The sequence below is a fragment of the Drosophila willistoni genome, assembly GCF_018902025.1.
Source record: "Drosophila willistoni isolate 14030-0811.24 chromosome 2L unlocalized genomic scaffold, UCI_dwil_1.1 Seg168, whole genome shotgun sequence".
Taxonomy (NCBI): domain Eukaryota; kingdom Metazoa; phylum Arthropoda; class Insecta; order Diptera; family Drosophilidae; genus Drosophila; species Drosophila willistoni.
In genome coordinates this window covers 2,631,678-2,652,171 of record NW_025814047.1, presented here as the reverse complement: position 1 = coordinate 2,652,171, position 20,494 = coordinate 2,631,678, and the positions used below count along the sequence as shown (strand labels likewise).

General features: G+C 40.7%; 3 protein-coding genes across 7 annotated transcripts in view; 2 read left to right on the top strand and 1 right to left on the bottom strand.

Annotated features, from left to right (window-relative positions):
* Positions 1-42: 42 nt before the first annotated feature.
* Positions 43-1,598, top strand: LOC6643288 (zinc transporter ZIP1). Its single transcript, XM_002066018.4, has 2 exons — positions 43-1,132; positions 1,333-1,598. Exons 1-2 carry the CDS (start codon positions 43-45, stop codon positions 1,371-1,373), a joined length of 1,131 nt encoding a protein of 376 aa, XP_002066054.2. The 3' UTR covers positions 1,374-1,598.
* Positions 1,599-3,229: 1,631 nt separating this feature from the next.
* Positions 3,230-5,387, top strand: LOC6643289 (protein MTO1 homolog, mitochondrial). Its single transcript, XM_002066019.3, has one exon. It carries the CDS (start codon positions 3,265-3,267, stop codon positions 5,233-5,235), a length of 1,971 nt encoding a protein of 656 aa, XP_002066055.1. The 5' UTR covers positions 3,230-3,264; the 3' UTR covers positions 5,236-5,387.
* A 2,962-nt stretch (positions 5,388-8,349) lies between these two features.
* The window catches only part of LOC6643290 (protein enabled homolog), an 87,088-nt gene continuing 74,943 nt past the window's right edge, over positions 8,350-20,494 (bottom strand). For all 5 annotated transcript variants that reach the window (XM_023176283.2, XM_023176284.2, XM_023176285.2 and 2 more), the window contains 2 exons: positions 10,918-11,706; positions 8,350-10,857 (listed from right to left, as the gene is read on the bottom strand). In XM_023176283.2, coding sequence (XP_023032051.1) covers positions 8,693-10,857; positions 10,918-11,706 — 2,954 coding nt within the window. In that variant the 3' untranslated portion in view covers positions 8,350-8,692. The remainder of the gene's footprint in view (positions 10,858-10,917; positions 11,707-20,494) is intronic.

Below are 20,494 nucleotides of genomic sequence, written 5' to 3'. Positions count from 1 at the left end.
TTTGTGAATTACTGCCATTGAGTGATTGATATATTGTTGTCGATGGAACGATGGTCGAAGTTGTTTGATAAGTTGGTCAGTGGAGCAAGCGAGTCAAATCAGTTACCGCGCGCCATTCGCAACGGAAAGATGGATCGTCATGCCTTGCTGGTGGCCAAAATTGTGGCCATGGTGGTTCTCATTGTCGTCACTGTGGTCTGCGGCAGCCTGCCCTATATGCTGGATCGTTGCTTTAAATGGACACAAAAGGATCCGGAGGAAACACGCAAGTCCACAGCGATACGTTGCCTAATATATTTTGGAGGCGGAGTCCTAATCTGCACCACGTTTCTGCACATGCTTCCCGAAGTGATTGAAATTGTGGAGAAGTTGCAATTTTGCGGCATTTTGGATACGACACCCTTCGCCCTGCCGGAGATGTTCCTCTGCACGGGTTTCTTTCTGATGTATGCCCTGGATGAGGTGATGAATTCCTTCGTGCATCGCCATCAAAAGAAATTAAGTCGCAAGGAATCACTGGCGAGTGCGGCATTTGAGAGGGGACACAGCATTCGGCATAGTGTCCTGGTACGAAGCTATAGAAAAAAACAAGAGGAATTGGAGGTCGAGATGGTAACTCATCAACACAATGAACATCAGATGAAGTCACATGGCCATGCTCACTCTCATATGCCAGTGAGTGATGGTTCTGGATCCTCAATGCGAGGATTGGGAATTATTTTGGCGCTATCCCTGCATGAACTTTTCGAGGGCATGGCATTGGGATTGGAGTCGACAGTGAGCACCGTGTGGTTTATGTTCGCCGCTGTGGCCGCTCATAAACTTGTCCTTGCTTTTTGCGTGGGAATGGAACTGCTGGTGGCTCGCACACGCTCTTCGCTGGCTATTATCTACCTCATCACTTTCTCGATAGTCACACCTATTGGCATTGGTGTGGGAATCGGCATTAGTCAGCAAGACGCAGCCGGAGCCAGTCATCCGAGTCTCCCATCTGGTGTTTTACAGGGTATTGCCTCGGGTACATTGCTCTATGTGGTGTTCTTTGAGATTCTAACCCAGAATCATGCCGGATGGCGCGCATATATTGCCGCCTTAGCTGGCTTTGCTTTGATGTTTGGACTCCAGATACTTTGTAAGTGTGACCACTAAAAGTGACTTAAACCGATTTTGACTGACATTCGCTATCAAGCAAACGGAGCGGTCAATGCTCGGCGTCTATCAATGACAGGGTCTTAGTGGGTATTACTAGGGTGTACATACCTACTATAGTTTGATTAAGTAACCGATAGAATAATCATTTTTTTACTCTCTTTCTCTTTATCTCTTATTCAGCTGACGAAGCGGAGGGCGATGATAGCATGACATGCTCCTAGATCTATCAGATGGTATCCACTGGTCACAGTCAATAGCAATATTTAATATATATATGTACCAATATCTACAATATAATAATATAAGCGTTAGATTGATAGATTTATGAGTCATACATGTCTATAAATATATAAAGTTTATATAATAATGCAAACAGTGCCATTGAAAGTATAAAAAGCTTTAGAAAATGTAAATAACTTAAATACAAGAGTTTAAACAATTTTAAACTAACTTATTTAGCAATCTATATACATACATATGCGTCTTAAATCTGAATAAATATAATCATTATACGAATTTCGGTCTTTAAAAACCTCAAGGGACGAAGTAATATAAAATTCTAACGATTGTCGGTACAAATTGTATATCGAAAAGTTACATCTTGTAAGGTTCATATTACTAAATGGTAAAAACTACATAGGTATATTTGATATGGCAACGATATTATGTACATATATTCCACATTGAAATTATGTGACGGAAATATTTTTTATGATTCCTTTATAAATAGCAGGGATAAACTTACTCCTACTATATAAAAATGTTTTTGCCAGCTAAACTAGAGGCCATTTCAAGGTCATTAAGCAATTCTAGATTCCCAATTCCTATATATTCCTGTATGTATGTATGTATATAGGTTATAGTGTTTAGAATGAAACATTTCTCGAGTGCCGTTTAATTCAACTCAATCTCACTTCTCTTGTATGATATTCGTACAATTTCCAAACTCCCATCTACCCTGGTGCGTTCCATGATTTTCAAAATTTTCAAAAAAAGTTTTTCATTTCTACATGTACATACATATGAAATGTGGTTTGTTCTATTAAAAACTTAAAATATACATTATATTCTGCAGAAAAATGTATAGCAAATCAAAAAAAAAAAAATCAAAGAAGCTAACATCGGCTATGCCGAAGTTTATATACCCTTGCACTCCTTGGTAATAATAATTTTACATGTTCAAAATTTGTTTTCTGCAACTCAATTCATCAATATACAAACAAAACAATTTTACTCTCTATTTTACAACTATTTTACAATCACATATGCAAATTTCATAGCATACTCAGATTTTTATGAAAATGTTTCTTCTAGTTCTTCGTGAGCTATATGATATAGTGGTCCGATCCTGATGGTTTTCATACTTTATTTTTCCCGGGTAATAAAAAACCACGAAAAAGCCCGATAGCTCTTAAGACGGCTGAGTAAAACGCATTCGCACAGACTGACAGACGGACATGGCTATATCAACTCAGCTTCTTATGCTGATCAAGAATATATATACTTTATGGGGTCGGAAACGTCTCCTTCTGTGCGTTACAAACATCTGACCAATTTTATAATGCCCTCTGCAAGGGTATAAAAAAAATTTATGTAAAACTGTGTATTTGATTAAAAGTGTTTCAGGATCATTTGTCACATTAAATAAACAAAGAGTTTGTAAGGAATTTTATAAAAAATACATATATAATTAAATTATATATGTTTAAAATCTCATGATTGGTGTCCCTCCGCCTTGCCTTATCTTTAAGGGTTTGTCAGTCTAAATTTTAGAACATATCATGTTCTATAAGGCTTCTGAATATATTTAAAATATTTTTTGCTGCCAATTCTAAAAAGTATGACAAATATCTAAATAATATATTAAAAATAATTCTGAAATACATGAATAAGGGGACTTAAAGCAAGATATTAATGGAATTTAGTGACATATTTGACATGATATATTTCGAAAATTCTACGCGCCAACAAACACCCCGTTATCGACATATTTGAACAATGAACCGGTTCCGATAGCCGATACCAAATCAATACGTTTGTTAATCGATAATGTATCGGCATGTTTTGCTAAACAGCTGATTTGCATTTAAACAACAAAACAGTAGGAGAAACATGCTGAACTTACGCCACTGTATAATCCGTAATCTCAGCAACAGGAGCCGTCTGAAATCAACACAATCCCTGCCAGGTGACATCTATGATGTGATTATTATCGGCGGCGGTCATGCAGGAACAGAAGCCTCATCTGCCGCAGCTCGGATGGGAGCTCGCACTTTGCTGTTGACACATAAACTGGAGACAATTGGCGAAATGTCATGCAATCCTTCATTTGGAGGAATAGGCAAAGGTCATCTGATGCGCGAAGTGGATGCCTTGGATGGCGTGTGTGCCCGTTGCTGTGATGTGTCCGGAGTCCATTATAAGGTGCTAAATCGACGCCGCGGACCGGCTGTGTGGGGCCCTAGAGCTCAAATCGATCGGCAGTTGTACAAGAAGGCGGTGCAGAAGGAACTTGGCAATACCAAAAATCTGGAAATAAGCGCAGCAGCTGTGGACAACCTCATCGTAGAGGATGACAAACATTGCAAGGGTGTTCTATTGGCCAATGGTGAGGAGGTACGCAGTCACTCGGTGGTTCTTACCACAGGAACATTTCTGAGAGCCCACATTAATATTGGATTAGAGGTCCGTCCAGCTGGACGCATTGGAGATAAGCCGGCACAGGCCCTGGGAGAAGCCATTGATAGATTAGGATTTCGTATGGGTCGATTGAAGACTGGTACGCCGCCTCGAATAGCCAAGGATAGTATAAATTTCTCCCAGCTACAGCGACACGATGGTGATAATCCACCCAATCCTTTCTCCTTCCTCAATAAAAAGGTTTGGTTGAATGCCGACGAGCAAATACCCTGCTATCTGACCTACACAACGCCCAAGGTTAGCAATATAGTTCGTGATAATCTTCATGTCAATCGGCATGTTACAGAGGAGATTACAGGACCCCGATACTGCCCATCGATTGAATCCAAGATATTGCGTTTTGGCGAAAAAGTTCATCAGGTTTGGCTCGAGCCAGAAGGATTTGACAATCCTCTGATCTATCCGCAAGGCATTTCTTGTACTCTGCCCTTTGAGCAGCAAATAGAACTGGTCCATGCCATCAAGGGTTTGGAGAAGGCTGAGGTAGTTCAACCTGGCTATGGTGTGGAGTACGACTACATCGATCCACGCGAACTCTATCCCACTTTGGAGACGAAACGGGTCTCGGGCTTGTTCTTTGCTGGACAAATAAATGGAACCACCGGCTATGAGGAAGCAGCGGCGCAGGGTATTGTGGCAGGAGCCAATGCGGCGGGAAAGACACTTCACCAGAACGATGGCAAACAGCTGACCATTAGCAGAACTGAGGGCTACATTGGAGTCCTTATAGATGACCTTACATCACTGGGCACTAATGAACCCTATCGCATGTTCACAAGTCGAGCGGAATTCCGTTTATCGCTTCGACCCGACAACGCGGACATGAGACTCACCCGAAAGGGCTACGATTTTGGTCTGGTCTCTGAGCAGCGTTATCGTCATTTTCAACAAACGTTCGATAAAATCCAAGCTGGCATTGAAGCCTTAAAGAATCTGAAGAAACACAGCAATTTCTGGAGGTCGTCTTTGGGTCTGCCCACTGCGAAGGCTTCGGTGGAGAAAACGGCATTTGAGATGCTCGGAATACCAGCAGATAATATCACAGTGGAACAACTACTGCAACTCTGTCCCGGGGAGTTGAGTTGGCCGGACTGCGATAAAGCCTCATCGGAGAGAATTAAAATCGAGGCTCTCTACTCGTTCTTTGTGGCCGAGCAGCAACGAGATGTGGACGAGGTGCGGCGAGAGGAGCGTCTGGCCATACCCTCGGACATTGATTACTTCTCCAAAACACTGAGTCTCTCCAATGAAGAACGCCAAAAACTAGCTCTAATTCAACCGCTGACAATTGCCGCCGCCAGTCGGATACAGGGTGTCACCCCGTCGACCATTGTTCGGCTAATGAAATATGTGAAGAGGACAGAAATCGCTGCCAGCACATAACTACATAGATTCCTATTTAATTTTAAATTAATTTTAGGTTGTTAAAGATTTGTAAATTAATGCGAAGGCAAATTGTTTAATCCTTACGTACAGTTTATTTGATAAAATCATAAATGCCTTATGTAAAGTTGCACAAGATTGTTTAAATTGTTTATTTGTTTTTCTGTTTTGTGTTGGTTACGGTTTTTCGTGTTTGTTTTTGCCACATGGTTGAATGTTCCTTCCGACCGGAATCCCCGGATATGTAGGCTGCTTGTAGTTAGTTGGTTGCTTCTTATAGTTGTTGGCCATGATGTGATTGCTGATGATGAAGTTGAGTTGGCGGAGTTATTGATGATGTCTTTGGATGTTCTGTTTTGGGATCTGTGACTGACTGTTTCTGTTTCTTGTCTGTTTTGTGTTTACTTTCCGTTAGCTTACAATTTATGTTTTACACACACAACGAAGATTGAGGGAGAAGTACATTTATTTTATTTATTTTTAATTATTTAGTTTTTTTTTTGTTTTGCGTTTTTTTTCTTTTTGTTTTTGTTACTTTGTGTTTAGGTTTTTTCTTTCTTTTGTTTTGTATTGAAACTATTTTGGAATTATCTTGCTTGGGATTAGCCATCGCAATTACTTTCTGGGTATTAATTAAGTACATAATTAAGTATTCGCTTTTCATTTTTGGTTTTGTTTCTCAATGCGCGCGCCAATACGATATTCAGTAATCAGTTATAATTCATAACTTTTGCAGAACTCTATTTAATTGCTATTAATTATTAAAATATATATTCGTCATTCAGTTATACTGGTTCTTACACAGTTTTTGTTGCTGGCTTGAATGTGTTTATTTTTCAGAGGGGGCGGGTGAGAATTTGGTTAAGGAAATCTGAATCTGATCGGAACATATGTGTCTTTCGAGTTTTTTTTTTTTTCTTTATGTGGAATCGTTTGTATCTGAATTATCTAGTATTAGCTTGCGGCTTTATACTTTTGGTTTCGGTTTTGGTTTTACTTTTCTTTACTTTCTTTTATAATATCACAGATTGCTCGAGATTTATGCATTAAAAATTAAAAATATAAATCTTTATTATGTTTTACCAAATATATGTATATGTTTAAATACTCATACATATATGTATGTATATATATAAGTATATTCAATTGTAGGCAATCTCAAACACAAGAAATAATAGGATAATGAAGTAAAACATATTTGAAAGGGTTTATTAATTATTATTATAAAATACATATATGACCCTGCAGTTAAGAAATTAATATCTATTAGGGTCTGTAATCATAATGAAATATTTTGCAATATCCGTCAATATGCTGTCCTTGAAAGAGGAGCGAACCTAAACAACAATCCTTACTTTTAAGACATTTCAATGCTGATCGATGTGCGTTTTCAAATTCAGTCATTTATTATCTTTTGAGAATATTAAATTCCACAGGCATTGTAATATTCTTATAATTGTGCAGTCTCTCCGAACTATATGCTTCTTCATATCACAAAGGCAATCGGATAATATATTCAAGCTCCTATAAAAATGTCAGATAGCCTCTAGTTCAGGCTGGACTTTTTGAATTGTATATATTCCTTTCACAATGTGAATCATCATATCAAGCTTTAATCGCACTCAACTACCAGACATTTGTTCAATTCAGTGCTGACATTTTTGTAGATTAAGCCTTAAACTGCAAGGGTATATATGTATATCATATCGAATCGCCGATATTATCATGCAAGGACGATTTGTTTAGTTATTATTATTTTTATTATTTGTTTTCTGGTTGTTTCGTTTCAATTTTCTTTATAGGAGTTGTGTTGTTGTTCTGTTTTATGGCATTTAGCTACTTACTATAAACATCAAATATACTGAGACATTATGGCCATATTCTTATATAATGTTTACTGGATACGCTTTTGCTATTTTGTCTTGTTGTGGTTGGATTTACCTCTACAATTTGTATTCCAAATAAATAATAAAAGACAAATAAATTGGAACCAAATGTTTTGAATGAGAAATAATTTATATTTTTAAGGGCCAAAAAGTTTGGAAAATAATTCATTTCAAGCCTTTTGCATTTCTAACTAAATCCATTCCAGATTATCTCTCATTTTCTTTTGTTCGGTTTATCTTATTTGGTTGGTTTCTTTTTGTTTTTTTTTTTTTTTGATTCGTTATCTAAATTTCAGTTCCGTTTTTTGTCCGTTTTTCAGTTTTAGTTTCTTTTTTTTTTGTTTTGTTCATAATCTTTTCCATTTTCGTACTCTCCAAATCACAATTATTAGCAATTTAAGAATAAAATATATATATGTATATATATATATATATAGCTACTCAGTTATGTATTGTATATTTTGTGTATATATATAAATTTCTTACTTGATTTTTAAGGTTATTTTTTTTTATTTTTTATTTTGGTTTGTTCATGTTTCATCGTTTTTTCTTTTTTTGTTATTGGGTTAGTCTAACTTTACAGCTAATTTTAATTTGCACACAAAAACTACACTCAAAAGTTCATAATATTATGAATTCCATTTCTAGATTTATACAATATTGAATTTTACATTTCATGTACTTAGAATATAGTTTCAGATTTTATATTTTTACAAATTACAAATAGAATCGGTTGGATTTGGATAGGATATTGGGTCTAGATAACACCGAGAACAAACAAATATCTGATATCTGATCTGTTTAAAAAGAGGGTATGGGGTGTGGGTGGGGGAAATGCGTTTTACATAAGTTTATGTTTGAGAATGTATGAATGTATTCCAATAGCTTGTCCCACTTATTCCACTCTAAAGCTTGAGAAACTCATCGAGCATCCGTTTCCGCTGCTGATGGAGAGCTCTTTCCGAGAGCAAATACATTCCGACATCACCGAAATTTTTCATTAGTTAGTTATTTGAATTATTGAAGAGTTGGTGTCATAATGCTGTGGCCTCCTCTGTGCTGTTACTGCGTCCCAAGGAGCTGCCCAATGCCGGCTTGGAGCTGTTGTCTTCTGTGAAAAATGAATGTTGGAATTGTGGAAAATGTTCAATTAGCTAGAGAGAAAGAGAATGCCTTCCCTTAGAGAAGAGAAATCATAAATTGTGAAAATGAAAACAAAAATACCAAATCGTAAACAAATAAATGATTTATTGAGGCCATTGCTAAGATGTAAGATGTTAAATAAAGAGCGAAAAATAATAATAGTAATTAATTAAACATTAAAACATTTCGAATTGGATCTAACCAAATCTTGGCAATACATTACAAAAAATTCTTGTATAAATAAAGATTTTTCGCTTTCTTCTTCTTCTGCTTGTTTGTTTGTTTGTTTGTTGCTGTCTGTTTCAGGATTAACAACTAAATTATCTCTTAGTTAATTTTAACTGAAGGTAGATGTTTTAACTAGTTCCGGTCCGTCCGATTCCGAGGCGAATTCTTTGAAAAACTTAAACTTAAACCTAATCTCTCCCTCATCTGGCTGGCTCGGCAAGCGACGTGGCGGCACTTGTCGATACCTCATCGCTGGTTAAGGCTGATTTGGTGGATGTGTTGGCGCCGGTGTCGGTGCTGGTGCCGGTGCCAGTGGCAGTTCCAGTGCTGCTGCTAACCACAGGCGGGGAAGTGGTGCCACTTGTAGTTGAAGTCACACCACCACCATTACCACCACCGACACTGTTGCCATTGCCATTGCCATTACCCGAGTTGGACACTGTGTCAGGGGAAGAAGAACGCTTCTGCTCCTCCTGACTATCGACACCCAGATCTGCTGATGCAGTTGGGTTAGGTGTAGTCGAGGGTTTCGGCTCTACAATCTTTGGGGTCTCCTCTTTACCTGCTGCTGTCACTGTTCCAGCTGCTGCTGCTGCAGCTGTTCCCGCTGCAACGGCAGAGACACCTCCAGTAACCGGTTGTGAGGCATTCGTGTCCGATGGTGGACTAGCACTGCGCCGCGATGAATTCTCCGGTGAGCTATCTGGTAGCAGTGTCTTTTCTGCCGTGGCTTCCGCTGCCAGTTTCTTCTCCGCCGCAGCGGGTGGAGTTGAGCTCTTCAGAGGATCCTCTTTGATGCTGTTAATCACCGTTTCCTTGTTCTCTTGGGCCCCATTTGACTCAACGCCGTTGAGCTCATGGTTGGTGGGTGCTGCCCCACTGCTAGCGTTGGAGGGAGCCTGATTGCTGGAATTTGAGTTTGATCCGGTCAAGTCGAGGGTGGCCGGCTCATGGGTAGTGCTAGCCGTGGCCGCCGCCGCCGCTGCAGCAGCAGCAGACTTCTCAATCAACGCGGATTGCTGAGCAGCTGCAGCCACTGCGGCGGCAATGTGATGCCTCATTGCATGGGGACTTCCGCCTGCTCTGGCGCCATTCGCTGCACTCGCCGAGCTAGTCGGTGTGCTGGGCGTCATCTTCGGTGAACTGGGGTGCTGGGATATGCTCGGCTGCTGTTGGTGGGCAGCCGTTGGCGTCAGGCCACTGGCCGCAGCTGTTGCCGCTGCGTGCATGGCTGCTAGGTGACCAGGATGATAGAAGTGGCTCATGGTGGGAATGTGTTGAGAGCTGGGCGTGGAAGTTGTGAGTGTGGTGGAGCTGTTCACCGTTGGGGCGGATGACGTGTGGGCCACCTGTTCCGAGCTGAGCTTGACGGCCGATGTTAGGTTTAGACTGCTGTGGGGCGAGGAAGTGGATGAACTGGTAACCGTAACGGGGGGCATGGCGGAGCTAGTTGTGGGGACAGCTGCCCCGGCTGAATGCGGATGCCCGGCCAGGGAGGCGGCAGGATGATGCGGCGACATGTGGGGATGACTTAAATTCAGGCTATGAGGATGGGCGCTCAGACCCAATGCGGCGGCCGAGAAGCCAGCATGTGGATGGGGTGCTAAGCCCATGGCTGCTTGCTGCAAATGATGCTGCAGATTGGGGGGAGGTCCGTGTCCTCCTAAACCAGGTGGTAGACCAGCCATGCCAGCCAAATTGAGACCCATGGCGGCGGCTGCAGCTGCTGAGTGAGGACTCTGCCGTTGGGCTGCATTGGCCGCTGCTGCATGATAATGGGACATGCCCGGTAGTCCATGTAGGGAGCCGGGTGGTCCGCGCAGACCCAGATTCAGATGCGGCATCATGGAGCCGAGCAGATTCCGATTGAGCGGGGAGTACAATTGATTGGAGTAGTGGTGGGAGGCATTAAGCAATTGTTGTTGGCGCTCCCGCTCCCTTGCCTCACGCTCTTCTTCGCGCATCTTGCGCTCTCGGGCTTCCTTCTCCTTTTGCTCCCGCTCCCGCTGTTCCTTCTCGCGCTGTTCGCGTTCACGCTGCTCCTTCTCGCGTTGCTCCTTCTCCCGCTGTTCGCGTAATTCGCGCTCCTTCTCCCGCTGCATCTCTCGTTCGCGCTCTTCTTCGCGTGCCAGACGCGCTCGATGCTCCTCCTCTAGTTTCAGGCGATCGTGCATGGCCGGTGAGATGCCCAGGGCGGCACCTGGCATCATGGAGTACAGGTGGGAATAGGGCGATGCCATCTGCGGATACAAAGCGGCTGCAGCTGCATGAGGATGCGAGTGATGGGCACCAGCCCTAAATAGTTGGTAGCGATGCTCCAGAAACAATGGATCCGAGTACGGCAATCCAGCGGGGTTCAGAAATGCTGCAAGAGGATTAAATTTAAGCCGGATTCAAGATATTTTAAGGTCATCTTTTGACTTACCTGCTGGCGGGAGTCCGGGTAGACCTGCAAAGTGCGAATAGGCCTCTAGGGGGAACGGACCAGCTGGATGCATTAGCCGATCATCCGATCTGTATGGCTGGAAGCCACTTCTGGCCAGCAGCTCTGGCTGCATGGATGCCGCCTGCGGCGTATGACTTAGTCGGGCGATTTTCTCAGGCGGCTGTGGAGACGGAGGCGAACGTTTCTTATTGGCCGCGGCAGCTGCCGATCGTTCATCCCCGGGAACACCACTGCCCACCCGTTGCTCTCGTCCGGCTGACACCGAGTTAAGAGGCACGGCTGATGATGCGCTCGAAGGCTGCTGGGGATTCCCCGATGTGGGTGTTACATCCTCCTCTTTGATGTCTGCTTGCTTGGCCAATGTTCGCAGGGCTGCGGCAAAGGAGCCGCGATTACTGGCCGCATTCGCAGCCGCATTGATGGCTCCTGGTGGCATTCCCACACCGGCCAATTGCTGTTGCACTGCAGCAGCCACTGCCTGTTGATGGGCCTGATGTTGTTGCTGCTGCTGTTGTTGTTGTTGCTGCTGCTGCTGCTGCTGTTGGTGTTGCTGTTGTTGCTGCTGATGCTGCTGGGAGGGCGAAGGAGTGCCGCTAATGTGATTATTGGCCAGACTGTGGTTCAGCAGGCCGGCATTCGGCGCTGGTGGAGCCGGACTGTTGGCCACAGGACCACCAGTTCCTGGCGGTGTCTGCAAATGATGCGGCACAGGTATGTGATGGGGGGCCGGACTGGTAGCCGGTCGCTTCTGTCCAGCCTTGGGCGGCACTGAAAGAAACAAAATTTCAATTTATTAAAATCTTGTAAAAGTTGTGAGAACTTTGTCCTTATATACATAGAGCGGGGACTATGATAAGATTAGTCAGTGCATCGATGTTTGACATTTTAAAAACCTTTTTGCCAAGTTTAAAAATTGTAAACCCCACTGCTCCCGGGACCCAACCATCCTTTTATCTCTATATCTGTGGAACGGCTTCCTTTTTGGCCCCATTTCATTGCGGGTTCCAGTTGGAGAGAGAAAGAGCTAGAGAGGAGGAATGGGAGAGTAGGGATGAGGCAGCGATAGGGGAACGGATTTCCTGTGCTAATAACTGATTGATGTCGCCTGCTGTTGCTGCTGCTGCTGCTTCTGCTGCTCACCAGTTTGGCCGCCGCCACCGCGTTGCGAGTGAACAAAAATTGCGTATACGCCTCGTTGCATTTGCTGGCAATTTGCATAGCGTACCGTGGACTCCAAGCTGTGTTCGCATGAGGCAGAGGTGAAAGAAAGCGAGGAGGCGGATGATGAGGTAGGAGGGCCCTGAAACTTGAATTTCGGACACGGTCCTCTCGTTCAGTCATGCAAAGAACCAGTCAGCCATCCAGCCCACATGTAACGATGCCTACGCACTTACCTACCATCCGTTCACTCCATCGTTGCCCCCGCTTCACCCTACCCTACGTACCATGTAGGCTCATTCTTTTGAAGGTTCTTCCCCATACCCTCTCCCATGACCATCTCCCTCTATCGTGGTAGCAAATTGCACGCCCAACGAATTTATCGATTCTTGTTACTCGTTTTGGGTTCGCCTGTGAAATTGCTTTCAGAATATGACAGCCACGCCCCGCTTGGCACCGCCCCGCCCCTTTCAGGTCATCTCAGGTGCCCCGATTCGCATTCAATGCCAAATGGAATTTGTGACGATGACAACGACGACGAGAACGACTACGACGAGGAATATATGGATGCAGGATGCATTTCGGGACCCCAAAAAAGAAGAAAAAAAAAACCTTTTTGCAAGTCCTTTGTGTGCGAGTGTACTTTAAAGCTACGAGGAGGAGATGGAGCCACCTTGAAGTCCGGCCATGGTCCACCTCCCACCACTCAACTCAAATAAATTTGCATTTTGCCCAGAGGGGGAACAGCTGCTGCAGTTGTTGCTGTTGGTCAGTTTCCGATTTGGTGAGCATTTTGTTTTATTTATTTACTGACTTTAGCCGAAATAACCAACAAAAACCAAACTAACAAACTGGAGAACGTCTAAGGGGAGAGAGAAGAAGTAGAAGTTGAAAGTAGAATCCGATAGCTCTCCCTTTAGCTTCATGTTGCTAGAGAATTCATTTAATGAACGAAAAATGCATTGAAGAATGCAACTTGAATTCTGGTTTCAACTGTTCCAAAAACTTCTGATGACGATTGCGATAGCGTTTATGAGAGAAGGATGTTTGTAGTGTGTGAGTGGGGGGGGGGGGGGGGGGGGGGGGGGTTGGAAGAGTCATGTGCTGCATGTGTATTTACCAAACTAAACCGAAATAATGCCCGAAACTGCAGCAACGCAGCAAGAACGTCGATGTCGACTAACAACAATAAAATGCCAACGACTGTGAATGCGAATGAGTTCAGATCCTGCCTAGCTGGTGCTCCTCCTCCGTCTGCTCCTGCATCATTCTTTACCTACTCTCTCTCTCTCTCTCTCAATATAGCCTAGGCCATGCCAGCGCAAACAAAAGCCTTGCCAATGTATTTGCCAGTTTGCCTAACTCTGCCTGTGGCACGACAGCAGCAACATCAGCACCAGGAGCAGCAACAACAATAAGAACTAGGGTAGTTAGCAGCAGAACCTCTGCCATTGCTTTTGCAATGCACCCCACTCCTCCCATCCGAACCACCCACTCTTGCTGCAGCCATGTTGTTTGCCATGAAATGCCCGTTTGTTTGCATGGGTTTTGTGTACTTCAGCATGGGTTGAACCTGGAACGGGTCCGGGACAACTGGCACTACCATCATCACCATCACCATAGCCACACACACACAAACACACACACACACACACACACACAAGCCAAAGCCCCTATTCTATAACTGCACTGAGCCTCTCTCACGTCACTGCGTACTCTTTTTTCCTCTCTCTGTTCCATTGAGAACCAGCGATTTGCAAGCATCAGCGATATTTGCCTGAATTTAATCAGCGTAGAAGATTTTCGTATCCAAAAAAAGGAAGAAAATCAGGCATACATACAATAAATGGGGAATGGTTTCTATATACAACTAAATTGGAATCGGTTTCAAGCTCGAAGTTATGGTTCTTAAACCTTAGCTTCTTTTTTAACACTCTTTCATTCCAGGACTGGCATACTGGGTAAATAAATGTTTGGAATACATCCCCGAAATCTGTCGTTAGTATTGAAAACTGACAGCGATTCAGTTGAATTTAAACAATCAAATTAATATTTCTTTTTCCCCGGTATATTCTGTTGTATGGACTAAAAAAAACCCAATAATTTTGTGTTTTTGGAGGCCAACCCATACCAAATACTCAAATATACTTTAACACAAAGATGTTGTCGGCAGATTTAGATTTTGGCATCAGTTTTACTTTTAAATGCTACTAAAACAGCTAATTACTGACGATTAGCCTGGTCAGATCTCTAATATGAATCAATCTGCCCAAAAGACTATCAAAACTATGTAAAATAATCAATGAAGGATCAATTCGATCACTGAAACTAATCATAACTTTTTGGTAATCTGGCAATCCAATAAAATCAATAAGATTAGGGAATATATACATGTATGACATTTTGGAAAACTCCCTATGTCAACATGCTGAATAATATTCTAAGAAATAACGTAGATACAACTTCTCTCTCTCTCTGTATTGAACCTCAAATTTGGTTTCAAAATTTGCAATGATTGATTGATGATACAACAAAAGCTGCGACCTATTCATGGCCCCTTGCCTAATTGAAATTCCGAAACAAAGTAATAATAATAATAATAATACAAAATACAACACAACAACAACAACAACAACCTGTTTATATTTGTAATGATAATCGAAAATCCGTTTATAAATAATTAAGTAACACAAAATTTTGTGCAATCCCAGATCAACAAATCGCATAGATTTGGCTTATCTATCATTCAGTATCCTTTCACATATCAAATGCGAAACCCAAAGGGGGATTTTGTTTCGTTTCATTTCAGTTAATTTGGTCAAATGCAAATGCAATTTACTAAAGTCAATTAAATGGACACTCTACCCGCCCCCGCCGTCTCCTCCCCTTTGTTTCCATCTGTTTCGATGTGCCATCCTATGTTTGTTTGAATGCATATGTATTTGTGTGTACCTTTATATGTATGTGTACTCTTCCTTCCCCATAACACCCAATTTGAGCCCACAAATCATAACTGCCAATAAATAAATGTTAAATAAATTATTATCGGACACCACCCTCTGCCCCCCCGCCCTTCCACTGATGCCTGCTGCTTGTATAATAATGTACAAGTATTTTGTGTTTTGTTGTCACATTTGGCATTTTGGGTTTGGTCTCATTGCTGCAAAATTGGTTTTCTCGCTTGGGTAAATTAAAATGTCACCGATTCCGAAAATGACCCCAAAAACACAACTCGAACTCAAACCACATACAGAACGACCGAATAACGTATGGAGAGCTTGAATCGGAGAAGCGGAGGTGAAGAGTCCTGAGGTAGTCATCGCATTGTATGTACAAATAAACACATGCTAGAAAGAGGAATGGAGTGTCGTCTCAGTCCTCCTTCATGTAAATGAAGTATTCAACGCCAACAACAAATTCCTTTGTCCATGGGTTTGGAGCCCGTTTTGTGACCGCCCCATTGAAAATGTCGCCGGTTGCATGCGATTATTCCACCACAACTAATTACAGTGGCAAATGGAACAGGCTGCTCGACGGCTATCGGTTCCAGTAGTTGCCTGCCCGTCCGCCCGCTCTCCACCCACTGTGGCCAGGACATGTTTAGGTCAGCCACAACACATTCCCATTTCACATATACATATGAATGTACACTCAAAAAAGGAGGGAGAGAGCACTTGTCTCTGTGTGTGTGCGTGTGGCCCCATGAATAATTTATTTAATAAATACACTCACAATTAAATCAAATGCGAAAATTGTGCGGCCAGGCAGGACATATGAAATATTTATATGTCTCTCTCTAAATACGGAGCTCATTCGAAGTAGAAATAGTCAATTGAAATTCAACATAAGAATAATAGAATTTTAGTTGAATGTCGAGAAGAGTATTTCGGTATTAACTAATTAGATGAAATTCATGATACAAAACAAATCCAAAGACTTTTTCTGAGCGCGATAACTTTCAATTCCTTAAGAATTCAGAATTTAAAAACTCAAGTCCAAGTAATTTCCAGACTGAAAGTCAAAGTAAGTTGGGATAATCTAACTTAGAACTGGTTACTTTCCTATGATAAGTTCTGTTACAGAAATATACAAAATTTGAGAAAGAATTTACCAACCCTTCTAATTGCGGGACTAACGTAAAACTATCATTTAAACAACATAAGAGAATGTGTAAAATTTCATTCCTCAATAACAATATTTCACCTAGATATATAATTTACATTGCTCCTGGCTTTAATATGAGCACCGAAATAACTCCTTTAGTCCTAAAGCAGCTTCTGTTGGACTTGAAAATCTTTGCGAATTGATTTACCCAGAATATTTGGTAGAAATTAATTATATATTGGCTTTGATTCTCCGCCCTTTTGTAAATATAATGCCCATGCAAAAGTGACCACCTTTCCTCTTTGACCATATCCGGTGCCTGTTTCCAGCAGCAACCCGTAACCGAGACCAGACCATACAATACCATGCCATGCCATGCCAGAGCCGTCAACTGCTTCAAAATGGCTGCGGTTTCATATGCAATTATTTGGCGTTACGACGACGACGACGATGACTATGACTATGACCAGGATAGGCCAGACCAGACCAGGCCAGGCCTTTGCTTCTCCAACTACTATGAGTTGGAGTTGGAATTGGATATGGAGAGAAAATGGGGTGCTGGAGTTGAGAGTTGGGAGCTGGGAGTTTAGTTAGTTTGCAGCTCATGCATTAATTATTGCTGGTCTGTTGCGGTTGGAATGGCCGGCATGGAGCACACGTATCCAATGGATAGCAAGACTAACAACAACAACAACAACAACAACAAAAAGAGCAAAAACAACGACAGCAAGGAGAACCTTAACAGCATCTGCCATGGGCTGGACCAGAGAGACGACCACAGCCTCCGCCTGCCCATCAATTTTGGCCAGTGGGAGTTCGGTTGGATGCCTGGTCGGTCGGTCGGTCGGTCGGTTGGTCGTTCGTTTGGTTGTTTGGTTGGATGGTTGTGTAGTATAGGCACCACCATTTAACTAACTGAAATTTCCGCCCATCATTTTCGGGTCATACCCATCCTAAATGTGTGTGTGTGTGTGTATACACACACACTCAACTGTGTGTTTGTGTGTGACAAATATGTATTCGCCTAGGACGAAAACAATAAATAAATATGCATAATAATATTATTATATGTCATCTAGAGAACAAAAGATGCTATCCAAAATTCAAAGCCATTTCATAATAAATTTATCACTGGAAGAAACTCATAATGAGAATTTTGTTGGAAACTGATTATAAAGACATCTATTTAAAATTGATCAGATATTGATTGATGGTGGCCTAAAAATTAATGCTCATTTAGATTTGCAAATTTGCATATGGTACTTCCGTAGCTAACAGTCCCAAAAGTATATTAAAGTCGCCGAAATAGATAGTTAGTCGGACTTAGCATACATTTGTGAAAGACGATATACTCAAACCTCACATTGTTATACAAACTTTACAATTGTTTGACAAACCATTGAAATGAATAATAAAGATGATACTAATTCCAATGAGCCAACTCTAAACTAAGAGCTTTTGTATATATTTCTATTTGACAGCTTTTCTCCAGATATTCTTATACCCTGGTATTTGAATTCAAGCCTAAACCAGTTGGGAATTACAATTGCATAGGGTCAATGAATAGCAACGCAACCACAGATATTCTCTCTTTAAAATGCAAAATACTTAGTTTGTTTAAATTAAAGATTTTTAGATATAAACTTAATACTTATTTCTATGTAACGAAACTCTTAAATGAGTGCGTATTAAACTGTGGTTTTCTGATAGTTATAGATAAAAGGAAATCCAGATTTTGATATGAGAAATTTCATAAATTAACTAAATTAATTAAATAAAATCAAAACTTAAAAAATTATGTGGAATATATGAAAGTATAAAAACCATTACCAAGTAGCGATCTTTATGCAACTGTTAATAAAGACTTTAAGTTTGCAGGAATCTTTATTTACTATTGACCAGCAAATTAAATTCATACTAACTAATCCAATAATCAACCTAGTATAATCTTGTTTAATATTTGAAAGCTAGTTCGTAGGAGATAGAAGACATGAAGCTAGATTAAAGAAGCATTTTTTCTTAACAAAACATTGATCAGTATTATTTTTGTAGATTTTTACTTCTTTACAATTAAGTAAAATTATGATATTAATTCTTTTCATTGACAAAATACGAAAATTTGTCAAAGGATATATAATTTTCTTTCCATTGCATTTGTTTTAAAATTGTTGCTTATTTTTTAAGAGTATTTGAAAGTCAATGACCGTGTTTTGCTTTGTTATTTCACTATTCTTGACTATCATTAAATTAATTTCATAGAATTAAACATCGATTTACAGTAATTTGTACAAACAACCTCTCGGCTCCTGTCCCTCTCCCCAGGATCGCTTAGTTCTCCATACAAAAGGACACAGGGAGGTTCATTTTAATTAATTGGAAAAGCAAAAGCATTTCAGAAATTTTGTCTACAAGACGGCAAATAACGTTTGAATGCGTTCCGGCACGCAGCAAAGGACAAGAGCAAAACAAAGTGCAGTAGTTGGTACTAGTAGAAGAAGGAAAAAAAAAAGAAACGGAATGAAGGAAGGAAAATGTTTGCAAACTTTCGTTTCGCATTCGTACACAATTTAAATAGTTGCAGCGGCACACTCAACACACACGCACAACCAACAGACAGTTGCACGACAAAACAAGTGCCAGGAATCACGAACACACAAAGGCAGGCAGGAGCCAGGAGTAGCAAGTACCAAGTTCTGGATCCTGGTCTCTGCGAGCAGAGCAACCACCAACCACATACTAGTCCTGGTCCTGGTCCTGGTACTGACAGTGCTAGAAATTGTCTTGCACAAGCATAGAATTCCTTACTAGAGTCTTCGACAATGTCGGTCGGCATGTCCAGAATGAGGCAAATTCCACACTGAAAATTCCCAGCACGCGCGTAAGAAATGCACAACTTCATAGCATTCCAAGTGCAAAACGCATTCATGGCTAGCATAAATGAAATTCCAAACTCCCAAGAGAGACCCCAGCCACAGATATAGCCAAAGCCAAAAGCTGCTTTTACTCCACCAAGGCACAAGAGCACAAAAGGTAGGTGAAAGCTCGCTTTTAAACTGACCTCTCACAGCAAGGATGTGAAACAGAGGGTTAAGTAGTGGCCGAGAGGTGCACATTTTAATAGGCTAATAAGTTTACTCGATCCATGACAAACAAAATGTTATATTGCTATACATACATAGATGTCAATCGAAATAATAATAGGCTAATAAGTTTACTCGATCCATGACAAACAAAATACTATATATCATACATACATACATACATACAGTGTTGGAAGAAATAATAGAAACGGCAACCTACTTTGATTTTAAAATCTTTTTTTTTAACGTTGGACAAATTGTCCGACCTAAAAATCAGTGTTCAAGAATGTGGGATAGTAGTTCTATTATTTTTATTCATTTCGACACCTATTTTCGCGAAACTTTTTCTTCTATACGTATGTATGTAGATGTCAATCGAAATGCTTGGAACAAGTGAAATATCTGTTGTTTAATGAAGCAATGGGCAACAGAATGAATAATATTTGATTCAATATAACATATGATTTCTGAAACTTACGACCAAACATATTTACTTAAATATGCTTGAGGTTTGAAAATTGAACCCAAAGATTGAAGCAACTGAGAGGTATAAAACATAACTAATTATCTTCATCTTATTACAAAATATCAGAAGCTTTAATTAGAACACCATTTGTATTAGAAGAGGTAAGTTGACTTTCCCAATTCACTAAAAACCATATTTTTGAGAATATTATCTAAATTTAAATAAATTGCAATGCAATAAAATAGTTTCAGTCTCGAGAACTTAACAAACCTAGAAGACTGTAGCGAATGAGTTAGATAATTTAAACAAATTGAATATTTGATATATTTTTAGGTTGGTCCCATTCTATCAGTTTTCGATTCTAAGTTGTAGATAAATCTAAATCAATATAAAATTTTATATCACAAAGTTGTTCTGTAGTAACATTATTTCAAATTGATCAAGAACATTTGAAAATACATAATCCTATTAAAGCTGACATTATTACTATACCATTCTATCACTTTTGGTTTACAGGGTACAGGATATTTGCAATGGTAAGTATATAATTTATTTATCTTTTCCAATTTCAATTAACTTGTTAAGTGGACTTGGCAGAAAAAACTTAGACACACAAACACACAACTTAATCAAAAAACAAGTAGACACAAAAAAAAAGAGGAGAAAACAAAAAGCATTGCCAAACTATAAAAATGTCGGATGAATGTGTCCTTAAATGAACAAAGCAGACGGGAAAAAGAAATAGAAA

Coding starts and splice junctions, on each gene's coding strand:
- LOC6643289 (XM_002066019.3), top strand. CDS start 3,265: ATGCTGAACTTACGCCACTGTATAATCCGTAATCTCAGCAACAGGAGC.
- LOC6643288 (XM_002066018.4), top strand. CDS start 43: ATGGAACGATGGTCGAAGTTGTTTGATAAGTTGGTCAGTGGAGCAAGC. Junction 1,133..1,332: donor GTTTGGACTCCAGATACTTT/GTAAGTGTGACC, acceptor TCTCTTATTCAG/CTGACGAAGCGGAGGGCGAT.